This window comes from Ceratotherium simum, chromosome 2, assembly GCF_057802395.1.
Source record: "Ceratotherium simum simum isolate JZ-2026a chromosome 2, ASM5780239v1, whole genome shotgun sequence".
Taxonomy (NCBI): Eukaryota; Metazoa; Chordata; class Mammalia; order Perissodactyla; family Rhinocerotidae; genus Ceratotherium; species Ceratotherium simum.
The window spans coordinates 57,297,933-57,300,206 of NC_141901.1; the positions used below are offsets into that span (position 1 = coordinate 57,297,933).

Consider the following 2,274-nt stretch of genomic DNA (forward strand, 5'->3'; position numbering starts at 1 on the left):
TTCCGTGAGGACAAGGACCCCGACTGGTACCAGTTTTGCTCCTGGGGAGCCTGGGCAGTGTTGGGCAGGAAATGGGGGTCAGTGACACCGACTGATTGATGAGACTTGGGGCAGGGGTGGGACATGGCTCCGTCCACGTTGGCCACAGGGAGTGGGTGACTGTGCAAACAGCCTTTGCTGCCTAGGCCTCAGCTTCCTGCTATTCCTAGTCTGTGTGTGTCTCCCTGAGAGCCCCAGGCCTAGCACACAGGAGGTGCTCTCCTCCCACTCCTGCTTCTGTTGTTCCTGTCCCTTAAGTCGTGGAAACAGCAACAGGCAGACAGCAGGGACAGCCTCACCCGGAGGGCAAGGGGAAGCTACCTGACATTCCTCAACTCTTGGCTGTCGGTGGTCTTGGGGGTAGACGCCATGGCGTGAGGATGGAGGAAAATGAACTCACATTGTCTGTCTTTCTGTCCCAAAGGAGAAAGAGGGTCTGTCTAGAACTATGGAAACTCCGAGCCTGGATGTTTGCTGACCCCCTGGGGGGTTGCTGGGCATGTTCAGGCACAGGTGCCCAGCCCCTTCCGGGCTGCCCATGGGGCAATCAAACTCCTTCTAGGGGATGGTGATGGGGGTGGACTCATTCTGTGTTTCACATGGGGAACCACAGGCCCAAGAGACGACAGAGGGGTCCAGCTGCTCTGAAGTTTCACAAAGGGGTGAGGATGTATCTACATCACAGGAACCAGTACGGACTCGTCAGGGAACACATAAGGATGAGGCAGGCGAATCTGAGCATGCAAACAAGTAGGACGAGCAGTTTACTGATCAGCCTCCTCCGCCGCCGCCTCCTCCTCCTCCTCCTCCTCCTCCTCCTCCTCCTCCTGGTCTCGGAGCTCTGAGGTCGTGGCCTCAGGCTCCCTCTCCCCTGGGGGCTCCACTAGTGGCTCCTCGGTCAGGAGGTACCGTGCCAGCTGCTCCAGGTCCCCCAGGCTTATCCTCTGCAGTCGCTCCTCATGCTCCTGCCTCATCAGCTGCAGCACTGCCTTGGCATCCTGAGCCCCAAAGTGTTTGGCTAAGACCTGGCCCAGATGGTGCCACAGCGGCTGGGACTGGTGGGCCTCCTCGGGCGCCGTCTTCTCCAGAGGCCGCATGATGACATTGATGGAGGCATTGGGCCCGATGCAGTAGTCGGAGAGATGCTTGTCATCGGCCAGAAGCTGGCCGCGGAAGAGCAGGTGCTGCTGCTCCTCTGGCACCTGCAGCCGCTTCGACACCAGCTTCTTGAGCATGGCCACGCTCTCCTGCCCCAACACCTTCAGGCTGCATCTCCAGCCAAGGAGGAGCTTGACCGTGAGGAACATCGGGCAGAGGGCGGAATCAGGAGGCATCCATGCTCTGGCAGCTGCCCGAGGGTTAAGGGGCCCTACAGGAGAAGGTGGCTTCTCCCTGTCAATGGAAAGCCAGGACAATGGTCCCAGGAGGCCAAGAGCCCAGCCCCGGTCGGCAGCCACTGGCTGATGCACAGTGATGTCACAATGCTGCCGGAGGGCTCACTTTCAGAGCAGGGCTTTCGGGAAGAATTAGAGGGACATCTTGGGCACAGAGCACCTTTCCTCCATGAGAGGAGAAAGGAGGGGAGGAGAGGAGAAAAGGAGGGCCAGGAAAGAAAACATAGGACCTGGAGAAAGGAGAGTGGGATAGGGAATGAGAGGATCCAAAGGACGGGGTGGCAGAAGGAAACACGTCCATGTTGATCCATTCAACACATGTGTACTGGGTGCCTTCTCTGCCAGGACCTGGCCCCAAGGAGAGATCGTCTCACAGTGGTCCTCTCTGCCCTCGTGAAGCTCTCAGTCTAGTGAGCTGGCTAACACGGATCAAGCGTCTTCTTTCTGTCAAGCTCTTTACATGCTCTCTTGGATTGGGTTTCCCAGAAGTGGACCCTGAGACACGGAATCAAGTGCACATGTGTAGTTGGGAGGTGATCCCAGGACATGCCAGGTGAGGGGTGAGGAAGTGAGCAAGGAAGGGAGGGAAGACAAAACTGCATTAATGAGCAGGTTGCCTTTGCAGGCAACTGGGAGTCTTTGATCCTGCTGGGTGCCCGGGGAGGCTGTGAGAATACACCTGAGTTGTACCCCCTGAGAGGCAAAGAAGCTGGATCTGTGCGCTCTGACTCCTGCCTTTGGTTCGTGGGGGAGCTGACTCCTTGGCTTCTGTGGCCCGCATAGGTGCAGAGCACACTCTTGTGACCAGAGAAAACCTCCGGGCAGAGCTTCGCAGGTGCGG

The 2,274-nt window shown here is 58.1% G+C and overlaps 1 protein-coding gene across 1 annotated transcript; it reads right to left on the reverse strand.

Moving 5' to 3' along the window:
- Positions 1-803: 803 nt before the first annotated feature.
- UBL4B (ubiquitin like 4B) lies at positions 804-1,346 on the reverse strand. Its single transcript, XM_004421103.3, has one exon. It carries the CDS (start codon positions 1,344-1,346, stop codon positions 804-806), a length of 543 nt encoding a protein of 180 aa, XP_004421160.3.
- Positions 1,347-2,274: the final 928 nt, after the last annotated feature.

What these genes read in the sequence shown, in the direction of transcription:
- UBL4B (XM_004421103.3), bottom strand. Translation starts at nt 1,346, where the DNA reads ATGTTCCTCACGGTCAAGCTCCTCCTTGGCTGGAGATGCAGCCTGAAG.